Source organism: Balaenoptera musculus, chromosome 5 (genome assembly GCF_009873245.2).
Source record: "Balaenoptera musculus isolate JJ_BM4_2016_0621 chromosome 5, mBalMus1.pri.v3, whole genome shotgun sequence".
In the NCBI taxonomy this organism is placed as follows: domain Eukaryota; kingdom Metazoa; phylum Chordata; class Mammalia; order Artiodactyla; family Balaenopteridae; genus Balaenoptera; species Balaenoptera musculus.
Window position 1 is genome coordinate 23,688,519 of NC_045789.1, and position 18,482 is coordinate 23,707,000.

Genomic DNA, 18,482 nt, shown 5'->3' on the forward strand with positions numbered 1-18,482 from the left:
TGATACCTTGTATTTTCATTTTCATTCAGTTCAAAGTATTTTCTAATTTCCCTTGAGACTCCCTCTTTCACCATGGTTTATTTAAAAATGTGTTGTTTAAAAACAACGTGTTGTTTAATTTCCAAGTATTTGTAGATGTTTCAGTTATCTTTCTGATATTAATTTCTATCTTGATTCCACTGTTGTCAGAGAATATAATTTTCACAATTTCAATTTAAATTTGTTAAGCTTTGTTTTATGATACATGTCTATTTTGGTTACTCTTCTAAGTGTATTTGAAAAGAATGTCTTTTCTACTGTTGTTGGATGTACTGTAGTGTTTTTTCAAATATCAGTTAAATCCAGATGGTAGATGGTGTTGTTCAGTTCTTTTATCACCTTGTTGTTTTCTGCCTACTAGTTCTGTGGCTTACTGAGAGAGGAGTGCTGAAGTCTCCAACTATCATTGTGGACTCATCTATTTCTCCTTTCAGTTCTGTCATATTTTGTTTCATGTATTGTGAGGCTCTGTTGCTACATGCATGTACTTTCAGGACTGTTATATGTTTCTTGGTGATTTGACTCTCTTATCAGTATATAGTATCTTTCTTGATCCCTTGTCAATTTTTTTCCTCTGAAGTCTACTATGATATTAATGTAGCTACCACAAGCAATATAATAATCAAGCTACCTTTGATTAGTGTCTGCATGGTATATCTTTTTCGATATTTTACTTTTAACCTATCTATAGTATTATATTTGAACTGAGTATAGCCAGCAATTAATTGCACAGTGTTATTCAATCCATTCTGATGAACTGTCTCTTAATTGGTGTATTTTGGCCATTTATATTTGATGTAAATATTGACTTGTTTGGATTTATGTCTATCATTTTTTCTATTTGTTCACTATTTGTCCCTTTGTTTCCACTTTTCACTGCATTTTTGACCTCTCATTACTTCATTTAGTAGGTGTGTCCGTAAAAATTTAGGATACGGGAAGTTAAAAAATTGATGCACTAAATTTGCAAACAAAATTTATGTAACTACATTAGACAGATAGTATTTTCCTAAAAATACAAAGTAAAGAAATACTCACAAGAGTTTCTCCTGGGTTACACATCTTTACCTGAAAAATGTCCCCCAAGAGCAAGTCTATGGGTTTATCTTTGTAGAACATTAAAAAGAAATGTACGAAGTCAATTAAGTCCTCAGATTTAAATAGCTTCCCTATGGAGGAAAAGTAAACAAATCCCAATAACCCTTGAGTGTTTATACTATGTATCATAACATAACCCTTATATAGAGTTGTTCATTCCATTAACATGGGAAAAGAGCACAAATTAGTAAAAATTAAATATATCCTATTCCTTACAAATAAAGTATAAAGCATTAATGAAGTTGGAGGATAATGAAGTAAAATAATATATCTGCTTCAGTGTTAAGAACTACCACTTCTGGGGGGAAAAGTATGAAACAAGCTTAGAATAGTGAATACTCTTAGGAAATTGATAACTCATGAGGATCAACTGTCTAAATCACGTGTAAGACATATAAATTAAATGGAAAGTATAGGACTTGTACTCTTAATTTCACTTAATTTTTCAGAAACTGTGATTTGTAAACTGACTTATGTAGAACTTTATCAATCTACCACAGTTTTTACTTTTAATACTTAATTTTGATTAAAATACAGTATTATTTCAATATTTGAGCATTATTTTATAAGAATGTTATTTTTCTTTTGTATTTATGACTCAAAGATTTACTATATTTTAAAGTATGATTTCATTACATCCAATTATTTCTAATACACTGCATCTTTAATTTTAAAATAAAGTTGAAGGTATAAGAGTCAGGTAAATGTTCACTTTAAACAGTGTAAGACACATTTAGCCATTTAATAAACATGATAGTAGGATGTAGGAATGTTTCAGTTTTTCACTAAGACTTGCGTCTATATGGGTCACCTGATTAAGTATATGGTTGTATCTGAATTTTTTGGCACCTATTTATACAGTAGCCAAAACAAGTGATTTAATGATAGAAACGGTTGATTTAATATTTTTGTTTTCCTTATCTGCTGTCAGCATTCTGAAAATTCTATTTAGCAAGCTCATGTTTTTGGAAACTACTAATAATGGAACTGTTATTATGGTAACAAAAAAATAAAGCCTTTGTAGATTTAAGCTTAAATAAGAATTCAGTATCACATATACAGTGTTCCTTGTTCAGTGTGCTCTTGTGATGATCAGAATGTGAATATTCTCTATCCTTCTGGTACCTGACTTTACTGAGAAAGACAAAAAAGAATTTAAAATTCTCAAAGTAATAAACCAACAAAATTATTACCTCTCCAAGCTTTTCAGCAGGTATTACTGTTACCTACAGTTTTTCTTCTTATTGTAACCAAAGCTGAGAAAAAAACCTTCGGGGCCTTAAAATTGGATTCCACACCACTTTACAGAAAGTTTGGGAAAAAAGTGGTCAAGTAAGTGTATGAAGAACAGATGGATTTTACTAGCAATCAGAGAAATGCTTTATACTCCTCCCGTTGGCAAATAAAAATTTTAATGGATAAAATCAAATGTTATCAAGCATACTGGGAAGCAGGAACTCAGATGCACTGCTTATGGGAGTATAAACTGTACAGCCAACCTGCAAAGCAATCTGGCAGTACTTAAGAGACCCAGCTATGTTTGCCCTCAGTGATCCCATCCCAGGGGACATATATGTCACTCCATTTCTCTGTGGTAGCAGACAGTTGGAAGCAGCCAAGGTCCACTAATCTGGGAATGGGTAAGTCAAACGGATTATTATGTAGCACTTAGGCAGCAGTAAGAAAAATGAACTGAACATAAAAGCAATATATTGACAGTTATAAAATCTAGTTTTGAGGACAAAAATGTAAGGTACAGGAATAGGCTTATCACATCACCATTTATGTAACTTTCAAACAGGTACAAACATGATAAACACCAAATATTTTACATGGTATGTGATATATATATATTCTGAATGAAATATACTGAGTGCAAAACCTATCATGGGCGTGGGAAGAAGTGGAGGTAGGGGTTGGGCATTAAACAAAAGAATAAAATAAGACAGGGATCCTGCTTGAAACAACGATGACATGTGATATGAAATGAATTAGGTAACTTGGCTTGCTGCCATGAGGGTCAAATCAAAGAAAAAGGGCTAGAAGAAAGAGAGGAACGAAGGGAAGGAAGCAAAAGGGAAGTCTACAGAAGAACTGTAAAAACAATCACATCATGGGCACAATTTTAGGAACTTTTCTGTGGTGGGTATAATTCGTATGTTTTTATATTTTTTAAGCATGTCAGCTTCGGCATACTGGAAATTGAAAGGACTTCAGAGTACAATAGTTCTGTTAAAATTTCTTCCTCTACAACTTTAATTCTTTGAAGTTCAGTATTTTTCTACGTAAAATAGAGAGAAGTACATCTTAGTTACTGTGCTAACAAGTGTGCCAGACTCACAGTAGCTAGCATTAATTAAGTGGTAGCTGCCTTATGTTTTTATAAAATGTGAATACGTAAATCTGTTTCTTTATACTGTCATCTACAAAAAAATTTGGTTTAAAAATACATTTTCTGAAATTCAGATCCTTGAATCTGATTTTACTATTAAACTCATAGTATCTTTATAGAAATCATACCATTCCTTTCCATTTAGTAACAGACTCTGATAAGTTCTTAAAAACTTTTCAGATTATTGTGTACTAAAAATCTTGATCCCACAAAACAGATCCATTGCTTACCTATAAATCCAAGTACGGAAAACTCAATATAAAACCAATTATTTGAAGTGATGTTATGTATAAAATCTGTGATTTTTGTAAGGTACATCTTGTTAGCTAAGATATCATCTTCTAGCTAAAAAAAAAAAAAGGCATTAGTACCTTTGATGCTTCCATGGAACAAATTATATTAGCTTGAAAACTGAAAATACTTATAATACACTGAAAAAATGTTTTTATGAGGTAGTAGATTGATTTTTAGTTCAATTCATTGAGGGTATTTCCTGTTAGTCAATTTTCATTTTCTGATTCTGAGACCAGATATTATCAGTTTCTTTCCTAAATACTAAAAGGAACATTCAATCTAAATCCTCTTTGGAAGCATCTACTTATCTGAATCCATTTTCACTCTGACAACTACTTCAGTTTCTAGGTTAAGACTAACTGGCTTTTTGTTTAGGTGATAGGTCTCATGTTCTAGCGCCAGATAATTGTGTTTGGCAAAGAGATAACAAAAGGGAGCTGGCCCTCCCATCCCCAACTAGCTGGTTAGAAGGATGGTGCCAGTAAGCCTAGAAATAGTTCTCCGTAAGAGGGGGGAAGGGGTCGAAAGGAAACTAGAATTTTCTTTTTAAGTTTAATACATATTATGTGGAATCTATAGATGAAGAGAACCTCCTAAATGGTTCGGAAGATGTGCAAGTCCTCAGGCACAATACCAGGGCACAAAACAGAATTGTGTTGTTCCAAAATGGGACGAGTACATTGGCTGGATCTCATATTTCTATTATATTACCACTGACTAGGGATCGAAAGGGATTTTGGTTTTTCCAGTAAAAGAGAAGAACTGGCTTCAGGCCTTTTTCTAATTCCCTCTCTCTATTCTCCAATGACATTCTGTAAACTCCTCTCACAACTGAACACTGTCTCATATAGTGAGGTATATACTAACTGTTGGGAAATGTGGTATTATTATTTAACGATATGTGGGAACTTAGGAGGTACAAATTATATATAATTGATTTATTTCACAAACACAGTAAGGCACTGTAGAACTGTGTTACTCATAAAATGTGGCAATGTAGGGTAGCAATGCTGAGCATATACACTGTCTAACATAAGTGCTCAAAATATGTTTGTTTAATCTAATGTACCTGTGGGCAGAAACATGTAAGCAGTACAATTTCTGTTTTTTTCTAATTTGAGAATTTCTTTTCAGTTTGCTTCAGGTAACTATAATTTCCTCTGTTAATAGTGACCCAGCAAGAAGACTAATATAGAACCAATTTTAAGCTTCCTTTTGGCATTTTAATATAATGGACATTTTCTACTTTCTAAGTACAGAGTAAAGTGGAGGGATACAGTGAGGAAGGAAGGAATCGAAGGAAAGAAGAAGAATATAATACTTCCACTTTAAATTATATATTTATAACAAGGACTTACCTGTAAGTAATACATAGCTTTGGGTTGGGCATACAGCATCAAAAAACAAAAATCTAATACTTGTTTGATTCGCCAACTAGAGATAAGTAATAAAATCTGTTAATATTTTTCAATATTGTTTAGTTTTTATTTATAAGCACATTTTAGTAATTAAAAACAAACTTCTTTTTACACTTTACTCACAGAAAGTACTATCTACATTAAGCGAAACTGAATACCTTATAAGTTATACTAAAAGGTTTCCCAGTTGTATTCAGGGGACAGTGTCTGCCATTGCTAAACTAGGGTAAGCATAGCCTATTTATTTTATGTTTTGGTTAGTCAAATTATCATCTATATAATAAAGTTAATATTCTTCCTGATCTTAGGTCTTGTTCAAATAAAAGTATAAAGAACTGTCATTCTAATTTAATACTAAGCTAGATGCTAGGCCAGGTCCTGAAGATTCAGAGAGCAACACACAGTGCAGTTCGTGTCCTTCTGGGTCTCATAATCTAGCATGAAAGATAGAAAAACCATAAAATTAGAGCAATTAGACAAGTGCTATATAAAGATATGGACAATGATGACTTATAATAAGATGGGGAGGGCAGAGCAGAAGGAAGTAGGGCATTCAGTGTAGAAGAGCAGTATTGCAAAGGCACAAACGTGGGAAGGAGCGCGTCACCTCAGAGTTAGCGCACCGAGAGCTGATGGAAAGGAAGCTGAGGACGGTAAGGTTGGCAGAAACCAGGTCATGAAGGGCCTTTGATGACTTGCAGGAAACTGTGGACTTGATCTCATATGAAAAAGGATTCTTCTGGCTACAGTATGGAGAATGAACTGGAGGAGAGGCTAGGTTAGGATTAAGGAAAGCCAATAGACCTCTAATGGTCTGAACTAAGTCCAAGGCAGAGGACTGGGGGTGAGAGGGATGATGTAGAGAGAGATTCTAAAAATGAAATGATGACGGAGACATAAAGGGCAGAAGGAAAAATGAGGATCTAGAATGTCTCCCAGCTTTATGACTCTAAAAATTGGGTAAAATGTAGGTCATTAATTAAAAGCAAAACAAAATCTTCAAAGATTTCTAGATTCTGACGTACCATTTATTATTTTTTTTTAAAAAGCCAGTGCCAATAAACTTATTGGGATAAGACCTTTTTCTGAAACTTGACATCTTTTGCCCTACTGAGTTTTGAGGAACCAAATTATTATACTTGTAATACATACCACATTTATAACTGAACAATAGCAATCCTTTATATATGTATAGAGCTTTGAATTTTTCAGAATTCTTTCATAAATACTACCATATTTTATTTTCACAATGACTTCTCCATATATGTAATGTGGATTTTATTATACACACTACAAAGTTGAGGAAGCTAAAAAAAAAAAAAAAAAAAAAAAAAAAGGCTAAATTACCTGCCTAGGGTGATCAGCAAACAGAAAAGCTGGGAGTAGAATCTAGGTGCCAGCCAACAGGAACTGGCTCCAGGACACCATTGTGCTTGAAATACTAACTACTAGATGCTGATTCCAACATTTCATCAGATGAAGTTAGTTATTTAAGGATACTATTTTCTAATATATCATACCTCTCTAATTTTTCTGAGTCATCAGTTGATTGCTTGGCATGTGATATGTTTGGATAAAAATAAGCAGGTATTGAAATGACTTCTAAGGACCCAGACATCAGTTGCCTTTTGAATCTATAAATAGAAGTGGAAGCTTATAATTGAATATTTGACTTACCAAAATAACATAAATACTTAAAAAGAATTTCCTTATGTATGTCCACATATTTTGATTTGAATGACTTCATGATATACCTGATATCAACATCATAAAGCTAATACTTTTTAGCCAAAATATTTCTTTCATAAGTTAGTGACCCTTATAAAAAATAAAAATGTACAATATAAAATTAATTTCCTCATAAAAATTATAGGTACTTTGACTTTTTCAAGTTTTCAGTCAGATATGCACTCTGACAGATTGAAGTTAATGGACTAGTTAGCATAATACAGTAACTGTAAAAGAGCAAGAACATTAGAATATTTAAGTGTGACTCTTGTCCATAACTCTTTGGAGGAGTGTGTGTGTGTGTGTATACACACACACACACAAATATATATATATATATATATATATATATATATATATAAATTTTTTTTGGCCACACCTCAAAGCTTGTGGGATCCTAGTTCCCCAACCAGGGACCGAACCCGGACCCTCTGCAGTGAAAGTACGGAGTCCCAACCACTATTCCCAAGGAGTATGTATATTTTTTAGACTCTTTATTTTAAAGAGTTAATATTTTAAAAGTTTTAAAAGTTAATATTTATAGACCAACAAGGACATCATTTAAATGCATAAAGTATTGCTCACAAAAGCTGTAATATAAATCTCGTACCATCAAGGTAAAGAATGAGAGACCAGGTACAGCATTTTAAATGGTTTTCCTTTAGAGATAAATGACTTTAAATGAGATTTAAATTTAGGCTTTATATTATTTATTTATATGGAAACAAGACAGAGTTTATATGCATGATTTCAATTATGTGCATCTATTATTCAGTTCACTGACAGGCAGCAAAACATGCAATTGTGTTGCCTCCTTGTCTGCCAGTGATAAACAGTCCCACGTGACACTGAACAAAAATAATCAAAAGAGGGAATTGGCCAATAGATGAAAGTGCAGTAGGTGATAATGCTGGAACTGACTCTGGATGTGACTCGAAGACCGCTGACCCTGGGAACGTTGCCACCTCCCTCTCCAGAGACTCTTGACGTGCGGCCACAGGCGCTTAGTGAGGGTGAACTTACCTGACATAAATGAGGAAAATGGCTGTAAGGAAAAGGATGTCCCATAGGATGTGATGCTGGCAAAGAACTTCGCATTAAAGGAACTCTCAGAGATGTTTCATGACATTGAAAATGCAAATGATAAAATGTAGGAGCCTGATCTAAACTCAGAAAGGAGTATGACAATTTGCCAAAGCATAAAAAAAACGTTCCCTCTGAATTTTAAGTTATATGACAAGAAGAAGGCAAATACTGCTTAAACTACTCTTGATAAATTTTCTAAAAGAAATAAAATACTTTATTCTCAATGATTTCCATGTTTTACTTATTTTTTTTTTAATTGCAGTTGGTTTACAATATTATACTAGTTTCAAGTATACAACGTAGTGATTCAATATTTTTATAGATTATACTCCATTTAAAGTTATTACAAAATAATGGCTATATTTCCCTGTGCTGTACAATATATCCTTGTTGCTTATTTATTTTATACACAGTTGTCTGTGTCTCTATCTCGCCCCTCCCCCTCTTCCTCTTCCCACTGTATCTGTGAGTCTGTTTCTGTTTTGTTATCTGCATGTTTGTTTTTTTAGATTCCACATATAAGTGATAACATAGAGCATTTGTCTTTCTCTGACTTACTTCACTGAGCGTAATACTCTCTAATCCAGCAGTCCCCAACCTTTTTGGCACCATGGACCGGTTTCGTGAAAGACAATTTTTCCATGGACATGGGGTGATGGTTCAGGCGGTGTTGGGAGTGATGGGGAGCGATGAGGAGCAGCAGATGAAGCTTCGCTTTCTCACCACTCACCTCCTGCTGTGCGGCCCGGCTCCTAACAGGCTGCAGACCAGCACCGGTCCTCGGCCCCAGGGTTGGGAACCCCTGCTCTAATCCATCCATGTTGTTGCAAATGGCAGAATTTCATTCTTTTTTACAGCTGAGTAATATTCCATTATGTACATATATCTCACATCTTCTTCATCCATTCATCTGTTAATGGGCACTTAGGTTGCTTCCATATCTTGGCGATTGTAAATAATGAACACTGGGGTGCATGTATCTCTTCGAATTAGTGTTTTCATTTTCTTTAGATATATACCCAGCAATGGAATTGCTGGATCATACAGTAGTTCTATTTTTAGTTTTTTGAGGAACCTCCATACTGTTTTCCATAGTGGCTGCACCAACTTACAGTCCCACCAATAGTGCACAAGGGTTCCCTTTTCTCCACACCCTCACTAACATTTATTATTTGTAGACTTTTTGATGATAGCCATTTTGACAGGTATGAGGTGATATCTCATTGTGGTTCTGATTTGCATTATCTCTGATGATTAGAAGTTTTTAGCATTTTTTCATGTGCCTCCATGTTTTACATTACAGTGTACTAAATGAATATTAGCTTTACTATATTTTTCATTTTTCCATACATTTATAGTTGACAGAGAGTAGTAAATGTTTTGACGAATGTTTAAAGGTCATGAAACAACTGCTTGCAATTATGTAGTCATATCCACAGGAATTGTTTGTAAACCTCTGCCTTCCTTTTAACTGATTCAAGAATCCCTTATAAGGATACCAAACTAGCATAGATTGAAGTCACTTCAGGCTAATGTGTCTTCTCCAAACAGTGGGTTATTATTCAGAATAAAGCAACTGAGATGATAGCATGGAATACGAGAACACTTCAAGGATTCAAGCATAAGGCAACTTTTCTCCTGGGGAATCTTCTTTGGGGAGAACTAGACATCCATGGTGTTTTACTTAATCTTGTTCAACTCCATCTCCTTTATACACATCAGCTATTTCAAGCCTTCAATACTGTTCTCAAGTTCATATACTGCCAATCAATCCCTCATTCTCAACGAATGATCTTTATCTCCTTCACAGAGAAAAGAGAGACCTTTAAGGAGGGAATTCTTTCATCTCACCTTCCTTCCCCAAACTACTTTTTTTCTACTCTTTCACCCATTCTCATCCCTTTTTTTCTTCAGTCTTAGTCCTGCCTGAATCTCCTTCCATGTGCACCTTGCATCCAATCCCCCATAGCCCTGGCTTTATCAGCTTCCTCCCTCTTCACCTGAACACACAGAAAAACACTCAAGATGCTCCCATCTCAAAAATCCCCAAACATGTCTCTCTTCGAGCTAGTGTGTTTTAACTTTTCTCCCCATCAGTTAAGCTCATTGAGAATAGTCTAATTCCTTCCATTTTTATTATGAAATTACCCAAAATACACGAAAGTAGAAATACAACAAGTCCCAACTCGCCTGATTTCAACAACCATTAATTTTTTACTTGTTCATCTATGCAGCCCATATTTTTTGCTGAAGTAATGTTTTAAAACAAATTCTGGATGTTGTATTTCACCCTTAAATTCTTCAGTGTGAAAATTTAAATAGGACATTTATTTACATAACGACCTGACAGTATCACATCTCACAAAATTAAGAATAATTACTTAACATCACATAATACTCAGTTGATATTCACACGTCCCTAGTAGTCTAACTACAGGATCTAATGGCGGGGGCCGGGGGTAGGATGTTCAAAATGAGTATCCACTTAAGATCCTCTCATTGTAATAGGTCATCTGATATATTTTTTTTAAGCTTATTATCTAGACCAGTCACTTTAGTTTTTCTTTCTTTTTCCCTATGCAACTGTCTTTTTGAAAGAAGTGGGTCAGTTGTCCTAAAGAATGTCCCACATCTTGGGGATTCGCTCCAGATTGCTTCCTCTATTCACTGTATGTACTTTAAACTGCAGTTTAGCTTTAAAGGCTTGGTTCAATTTGGTGAGATAAAATTTATATTTTAAGGCAGGACAAGGACAAATTTAAGCATAAAATTGCCTTTGTCCCAACACTCCCCCGCAGTGTACAATGTGCATTTGCATCACACATTAACCTCCTCAAAGATGGGAATGCCAGCTAGTCCGTAAAGGTCAATTTTTTTCCCCTTTCTCCTGATGTAACTTCTTAAAAGATTAGCATTCTTTCTCAACTCTGTAAGGGGCTGTAGTGACTTACTGCTCACTTTGTATGTGCTTACCTGGACTAGGTATCTTTGGTGAATTTTATGTAGAATATCAGTACATCATTTTGATATACGATCCTTTGTCTCAAGCATGTACCTGACTGTGCCTTTGACTTCTACCAGGGGGAACAGTCCTCAGAGCTTCTGAGAGTCTGTCTCCAGGGTTTTAATCCTCAATTTGGCTTGACTCAAATTCCTTTTTTTCTTAACTCGATTGTTAACTGAATTTTCGTTGACAGATTCAAGGTCGTTTTGTTTTATTTTTGGAGGGTGGTAGGCAATAACTCCCTACAGGTACTTCTTGGTGTATTTCATGTGCGTCACAACAGGAGTCAAACCCCCTGACTCTCTACGGTGCAGTGATACTGAGACTCGTCAGAGGTTCAGGTGGGGGAACTCAATCCCTTTTTGCTAATTACCCGTCTGCTCTCAGCCCACAGTCTTGCACTTCTGCTGTGCCGTGTATTACAGGGCAGGGGTCTGCAGGCCCCTTGCTAGCTCCTTCAGGTAGGCCCTCCTGGCAGTAAGTAACAAGAGACTGGAAAGCAGTAGAAAAGGCGGACGTTCTCCCTAAGGTCGGTTTCTGGTGAAGTCTCCCACGGCGGCACGGAGCACGGTGACAGCACTGCAGGAGCGACACGGTCCATGGGGGCACCAGCTCTGATGGAGGCTGCCCGGCTAGGACCTTCTGTCCCGGCACTGACCACGGTGCAGCAGACCGTGCGCCCAACCTCAGACCTCAGGGTACGATCTCATCTCCCTTTATGCTTCTCCTGTTTCCTTTCTTCTCCTTTTTCTTCTCTCAGCTCTTGTAAACTTTTTTGGCCAATTTTTTGTATTAAATTTTCTCTATTCCCTCTCAACTACCAAGAGTTTCCTGCTTGGATGCTGACTGGTACACCTTCCTTGCAAAGCTCCTCATCCACCTGTCACTTCATGATATGCCTGAATCAGTTACTTTTCAAAATGGTGATCTTCTAATTCTATTTATTCTACAGTCACTGGCTGGAATTCTTTTGACTAGAATAACTTTGCTTCATCTGCTAGAGCTATTTGGTGAGGAAAAACAAACAAAGCAAAACACTGCTGGCTGAAGCAAACAAGCCTGTTAGCCAGATTCAGCTTGAAGGCCGTGTGTGCAACCCTAGCCTGTAGCACAAATAGCACACATCCTGGGCTTCCCTGGTGGCGCAGTGGTTAAGAATCCGCCTGCCAAAAACACAAAAAGAATCCGCCTGCCAATGCAGGAGACACGAGTTCGAGCCCTGGTCCGGGAGGATCCCACATGCCGCGGAGCAACTAAGCCCGTGCGCCACAACTACTGAGCCTGCGCTCTAGAGCCCACGAGCCACAACTACTGAGCCTGTGCGCCACAACTACTGAGCCCGTGTGCCTAGAGCCCATGCTCTGCAACAAGAGAAGCCACTGCAAGGAGAAGCCCACGCACCATAACGAAGAGTAGCCCCCGCTCACCACAACTACAGAAAGCCCACGCGCAACAACGAAGACCCAATGCAGCCAAAACTAAATAAATAAAATAAATTTATTAAAAAAAAAAAGCACATATCTTTAGCGTCATACGTAAGGCCTTTCATGATCTCATCATGACCTGCCTTATCTCCCACCAATCTTTCCTCAATTCCAAACACCTACTACATTCAGGATATACTTATATTTCCCATAAAGTAGCATGCTCCTTTCTGGCCCTTCTGCCTTCTCAAGCAATTCTATTTGCCAGGCATTCCCTCCTCCTTCTATCTGCCCGAAGCATGTCTACTTACACGTGGACTCAGTTCAGTTATTATCTTCTCAGGAAAGTCCTTGGTATCTGCAGGTAAAGTGAAATACTTCCTCCTCTATATGTTCTCACAATGCCTTCCCCATGCCACTATAACACTAGCTTCCTGGCTGTGATTTGCTTTTTACCAGTTGTATCGCCCGCTTAAACATAAGGATTTGGGAGGCTGGGTCCATTCCACAGCACCTTGCTTGATAAATAACTTCATATTGATTCATCAGCATGTGCTTGCATCTCCCGGGCTGCATACAGCAGGAGGTTGTAAGCAGAAGCAGTGAAACTAACCTCATACAGTAAGAAACGCAAGAATATTTTAAAAATAATCTAGTAGGTTTCTCTCAGAGGCCATGGATTTCATGGGGAATAGCTATTATAACAATAATAACATGACAAATATGGATTTTAATAGGTACAAAATTAGGGGGAAATTATAAGCTACACTTCATCACAGCATTGATAGAACTGCAGGTTTTTTTCTGTACAGCTACACTTATTAAAAAGAATATGATCACTAATAAAATCATGTAATTGGACAGAAAAAAACAGGATAGAAAAATGAAAGAACAGTTATTTTTAAATTTATCACAAAGTACTTACTTTTTTGTAATCATGTCAACCACAGATTTTAAATAATCTTCGTTACTCTAAAAATGAGAGAAATATTTTACTGAAACTAAGCATGACCTATAGTTCTACTAATACATGCTAATCTAGTTTATTGTGAAATGTTATTATGTCTTAATAATTTCTAGCATTTTTACTTTCTATGAAAGGATTTAAAATATCCATGCGTCTAAAAGATCTGACTGGAATACTGAAAATACTTTATTTTCTCTTTGTCACAATATGAAATATCACTACACATTATTTACACTTAAAAATTAGTATATAAAGCTTATGTATCTAGAACAGTTTTGTCCTAAAAATAGGATGGCTTATTTCAAAGAACTGCTCTTCTTTGAAAGTGTCTTCATTTTATGAGTATTATATAACAGCAAGCTTACTTCACAATTATACCACATTTTTCCAGGCAGTATTTCTCGGCTTGATTCCCCAATTTTCTTCCATCAACAAACTTTGTGTATTTACTCTGCTAGATTAGATGACAGACTCATTTGTAAGTAGCTTTCGGTGGTTTATACTTTCAGGTAATTTTTTTTTACATAATCTATGGCATTTACAAGATGCAGCCTCAGGGCCCACAAGAATTCCCAGTACAAAATTCTGAAAATATTTTGAATACTTATAGTTCTACTGTCAAATCTGAGTAGTCTGAAAGGCAATTTTGAATGTATATAGTTAGACTGCTTGTTTAAAAATATCAGCCATGATGCAGGCAACTCTATTACAGTACTTAAGTTTCTTAAGATAGCCAAAAATTGAATCACCAGCTATTTCTGAAACATATTTTAGAAGCACTAAACACGAAGCACACTGAAACATATTTTAAACATAGTACTGTAATATGCAACACATGGTGGTGTCATAAAACATTTTGGAGATTATGTATATGCTTCCAATATTAAGAAAATAAACTTGGAGAGAATGTTTAACCTCTTATTTCTATTTTCCTATTAATTCTTCTATTGCTTGCTTTGTTTAGAGTTTTTCTGCATTCTAAGACATGTTTTTTCTAGAAAATTCAAACAACAGAGAAAAAAATTTTATAGGACAGCAAAGATCCCTTTAACTCCCAATATCAAGAGACAACCATTATTTATATTTTGGAGACCATCATTCTAAGGTTTGCCCACTCTCTTTTTTTCTTTACATATTCTATCATCTGTCTATTTTTTCCTCTTTCTTTCCTTCCTTCCTTTTTTCTATCACATTTTCCATAGACAACATAATGTTAAACATGATACTTCACAACTTTTTTCAGTCAACAGTATGATATGGACATCGTTCTATATCAGTGAATGTGGATATTCATTCTCCTTTCAGTGGTTACAGATTATTGCAATGTAGACATAAGTACTTAGTCTCTTATTGGTAGATATTTTGGTTGTTTCTAATATTACGCTATTATAAAACAATAGTGCACTGAACAGCTTTGAACTTATCACTTATTGAACACTTAGTATGTGTCATGCACCATACTGAACACTTAGTATGTGTCACTGTAAATACTCTATCAGCTAATTTAATGGCCCAAACAACCCTATACTATAGGCAATATCATCATTATTTTACAAATAAGGAAAGTGAAGCATAGAGAAGTTAAGGAACTTGCTCAAGCTTACAAGCCAGGAAGTGGAAGAGCTGGCCTTTGAACCTTGGCAGTCTAGATCCAGTCTGTGTTCTCAACTACTGTACTATACTGTCATATTTTTATTATTTTTAAATTCTGACCTGATTATCTCTTTAGGATAACTCCCAAGAATTGACATTTCTGATTCAAAGGATATACGCATTTAAAATCTGACACATTTTGCCAAATTCCCCTCTGAAAGGTCTTATGCTGTTAATATTTATACCATACTTTATAATTTTATGTGGCATTAGAGGCAAGACAGAAAACTTTGGGACCATTAGAGAGACACAGATTTGAATCTGCTCTATGAATTGCTGGGCAAACTATTTACTTTCTTTAAGCTACAGGTTCTTCATATGGATACCTACTTTACAGGGATGTAATGCAGGTTATAAATAACGTATATAAAAATTGTCCACAGTCCTTCAGATATACAAAGGAGTCCCTCAATTAATGATGGCTATTGTGACTTAATATAAATTATCTCTTGATTCATATACCAACCTTTTATTGGGCTGGGCGGGCTTTATTACTACAGCATCAATTTTAATGTCCTGTTTGTAAATATAATTTCTGTACCATAGAGTATACAGGGCTCCTGGTAACATATTTAACAATACAACCACATTTCTCCACATGGAACTATTTCATTTTCTTTTCAGATTGACATATTTAATTCCTTCTTGGTGGTATCAAACAAGTATTAAATACACTGTTACTCAAAAAAGGCATCTAGGAATTGCTGTTTTAAATTTAAGAAAAAATTCAGAATGATACAGTGATTACCATGGAGGAAGGGTGTTTAGAGACTACAGGTTGGGAGTGAGGGGAGCTACTTATTTTTCATACGTACATCTGCAACAGAGACAATCACGACAGAGTCCTTCTCTTCTGAAAGAGTCATCCTGGAGATGACAGAGGTCAGCGTTCGCTTCAGGTAACTATGATTCCCTCCGTTAACAGTGGAGATACCCAGTGCAAAAGAAACTGCAGACACAGGAGTATGGCATCATCATTTCAAAGCACAGAGAAAAACATAATTTAGCATTAATATCTATGCTTCTTTCTATGTTTGGGTTGTGTGGTCATCAAAAAAGTGTTTGAAACTCTACTGCAAAAATAATCCAAACTGCTGTTAACTTTTATCACATATTTCATTTTCTGTTTGAGGAAATTCCAATTTGCCGTGGATTGTTAGTAAATGCATTAGACTCCAAGATGTTCTCATTTTGGAGAGTTTCAATGTACTGAAAAATAAAACTAGCCACTCTCCATTTACTATAGCTTTCATCTAACTGGGTACAAAACATCACACATTGGCTGACTTTCTACTCTTCTTCCTAAGGAGATGCTAGAACTTAAAATAGGAAAAATACTGTGAAATATTTTCACCTGTGAAAAAACTGTATGAAGTAATTTCCAAATGATTGATGGAATGAATCCACGCCTCTAAGTAACTTTTACTGCGTATTAATGACTGAAGCACTGGGAGAACAGACCCCAAGTTATTCCAGTAGCTATTAAGCTTCTATCAGTGAAGTCTACCCAGACTCAATCTTGGCTGTACCAGTGCTTGGCTGTTTGAGTTTGGTCAGATATACAGCCTCTCCAGTCTTAATTTCCCCACTTTAAGATGGGGATAAGTACTTCCAGAATGGCTAAGTGAGGAACTCAGAAAAATCCTCTCCCTAAAAAAGCAATAATAAAACTGGAAAAAAAACTTGTTGAAACCATTGGAGCCCTGGTATACAAAAAAATGAGAGGCATTTATTTAAGAAAAATTACTGAACTTCAGTGAGAGCAGTAAGAATCAGTATTTCCCTGATTACTATTGTGTTTGAACATACTTTCATATGTATGCTGACCTTTGGATATTCTTTTGTGGAATCCTGTTTAAGATCTCGTCCATTTCTCTATTAAGTTGTCTCTAGTTTTCTTACTGATTTACTGATGCTCTTTATACCTTCTGAATATGAACCCTTTGTCAGTTATATATATATATTACAAATACCATATCCCACCATGGGTTCGCTTTTCAATGTTTTACCTCTTAAAATTAAGAAGAGACATTCTTAATTTTAATATTGTGCAATTTATCGATCATCTCCTTTATAGTCAGTGCTTTTTGATTCCTGTTGAGAAGTCTTTGCTTATCTTCAAGTCATAAGGATGCTTTCCTGATTATCTTCTAGATCATTTATTGTTTGCCTGTTATATTTAGAGCTACACTCCACCTGGAATTGATTTTTACAAATGGAATTAAGTTTTTAAACTCCATTTTTACAAATGGAGTTAAGGTAAGCAGGAGTTAAGTTGCAAGCTTGGGGATCCACTTTCAAATGTAATTCCTGGAATTGCTTCCCATGACTTAGGATAAGGCATACATTGACAAAAGTTTCCAGGGCCCTTCCCTTAGTGACCCGGTCTGACCTACCTCTTCTGTTTCAACTACCCTCCCTCCAAACCAGTCTTCCTTCGTGTCTTTCAGCTTCTCAAACTGACCAGACAGGCCCCGCCCCTCTGCAGGAGTCTGCGCGTGCGTTCCTTGGTGCCGAGAACACTCTTCTCCGGCTCCTTGGGCCAGTTCTCCTCACGCTCTGTAAATTAGGCTGGGAGCACCAGCTCTGTATTCTTACCTCATCTCTCATGAGACTTATCGCCCTTTTTGCTGTTACCCATTTGTCTTCCAGGTGAGAATGCAAGCCGAGTGAGGGGAGACTCTGCTTCTCTTGCTCACCATTACTGTGAACCCGGCACTAATATAATGACTGCCACATAATAATGTCCAAAACTCTGGAGTGGATAAACAAATGGCCAAACTCCTTTACCATGTGGCCTCTGCCCCATGTTTTACTGTCGATAGGCTCCAGCCCCAATTGTGCACACAAGCCCCATCTTTTTTTCCAGGCCCTCTTGCCGTTAGACCTTTCACACTTCTTTCCGCTCCCTTTCCACTCTCCACCATCTGCCTTTTCCCTGCTTACCCTATTCCGATTCTTTTCACCCTCCATGTCTCAGTTTAGATGTCACTTCCTCCAGAAAGCATTCCCTACTTCCCTGAGTACAGAGTACTCGCTCCACCCTTGTACTTGCCTTATCGGAGCACTGATTACTTTCTACTTTAATTGTTTGCCCATTTGTCTCTACGAGGATGAGGTCCGCATCTGTTCACCACTAGTTCCCCAGAGCCTAGCAAGCAGCTGGTACTGGGTGGAAGTCTGTTAAGTGAGGGGACGTGGAAGACTTCACACGGAAGCTGTCAGTCAAGCTGAAAAGTCACAGTGGATCAGAGACTCATGTGGCAAGTTAGCTGTGGGTTGTGGGAGGCGGTGTGCTCCTTACAGGCAGCGGTCAGTGCACACTGACCGCTTGGCCTATTCTGGGGGGACGTTAAGTGGTTTGGGGTTGCTGGAAAAA

General features: G+C 36.5%; 1 protein-coding gene across 1 annotated transcript in view; it reads right to left on the reverse strand.

Annotated features, from left to right (window-relative positions):
- Positions 1-18,482, reverse strand: part of MGAT4D (MGAT4 family member D) — a 50,026-nt gene that overhangs the window by 12,260 nt on the left and 19,284 nt on the right. The window contains exons 4-9 of the mRNA XM_036852563.1: positions 15,919-16,052; positions 13,409-13,455; positions 6,762-6,875; positions 5,182-5,257; positions 3,760-3,874; positions 1,078-1,208 (exon numbers count right to left, since the gene is read on the reverse strand). Of these exons, the coding sequence (XP_036708458.1) occupies positions 1,078-1,208; positions 3,760-3,874; positions 5,182-5,257; positions 6,762-6,875; positions 13,409-13,455; positions 15,919-16,052 (617 nt within the window). The remainder of the gene's footprint in view (positions 1-1,077; positions 1,209-3,759; positions 3,875-5,181; positions 5,258-6,761; positions 6,876-13,408; positions 13,456-15,918; positions 16,053-18,482) is intronic.